At 43.6% G+C, this 899-nt stretch overlaps 1 protein-coding gene across 1 annotated transcript in view; it reads left to right on the plus strand.

Annotated features, from left to right (window-relative positions):
• LOC119588211 overlaps positions 1 to 899 on the plus strand; it is a gene marked incomplete at its 3' end in the record, with an annotated part of 43,184 nt that overhangs the window by 11,624 nt on the left and 30,661 nt on the right. Inside the window, 1 exon segment of the mRNA XM_037936912.1 lies at positions 76 to 809. Coding sequence (XP_037792840.1) covers positions 76 to 809 — 734 coding nt within the window.

The raw sequence follows: 899 nt of genomic DNA on the forward strand, positions 1-899 counted from the left end.
ACTTTTTTACCATCGCCTTGCCATGGATTGTAATCCTTTGGAATCGGCTCATTAATTGCCTTTTATCTATTTCAGGTCTCCATTGCTGAAGGCCCGAGCCAATAGCGTCACGAGCGACTACTTCAGTGATTCGGGAGAGGCATCTTTAGGACTCCCGTCGCTTATTCACGACCACGAGTTCATCCTAAATCTCGATCACGTGGACGAAGAGTCTTTGAGTTCGAGGACATCGAAAACGGAAAGCAGAGCAGCATCTAGGAATACGCTACGCTTCGAGTCGTCATCGGTAACCCCTCCACCGGAGTATCCCCTAGAAGATGAGGATATCCGTTTTCTCTCAAGTGAGAACGGTGATGCTCGTTTTCTACGTTTGAGCGATACAGAGAGCGATCGTTTTCTCTCATCATCTGACAAAGAAAACTGCCATCGAGAAGAGAAATTGGAAGGCAGACTGAAGCAAAATTTTCTAGCCAATCAAAGTGCCAAAAAGGACTTCCTTAAACTAGTACCTGAGACTAGATTATTAACTGTGAAGTCTTTACGTGGATCTTACCTTTCTCTTGAACAGATTTCTCATTCTATCAAGAGCACAAGTCAAGTTAACAGCTCTGCACCGGAACTCTCTTGTTCCAAAACTCTTCTATCTTCAAACCTGGAACCTCAGTGTTCCGATCCCCAAGTTGGTGCCAAATTGTGCCGCGGGCTAGAGCCAGCGGCGTCATGGCACCCGTCATATAACGCTTCGCCAGCACCTGTTATTTCAATTAAAGTTGACGAACCAGACACTGCAAATATGGAAAATGATAAAGGTACTATTTTGGATACTTTCGTATTTTATTCACATGTTCATATAAAAAATATGATTTTTTTTTTCACTTCTTCACACTCTCCCAGACATC

The sequence above is a fragment of the Penaeus monodon genome, chromosome 23 (genome assembly GCF_015228065.2).
Source record: "Penaeus monodon isolate SGIC_2016 chromosome 23, NSTDA_Pmon_1, whole genome shotgun sequence".
Lineage (NCBI taxonomy): Eukaryota > Metazoa > Arthropoda > Malacostraca > Decapoda > Penaeidae > Penaeus > Penaeus monodon.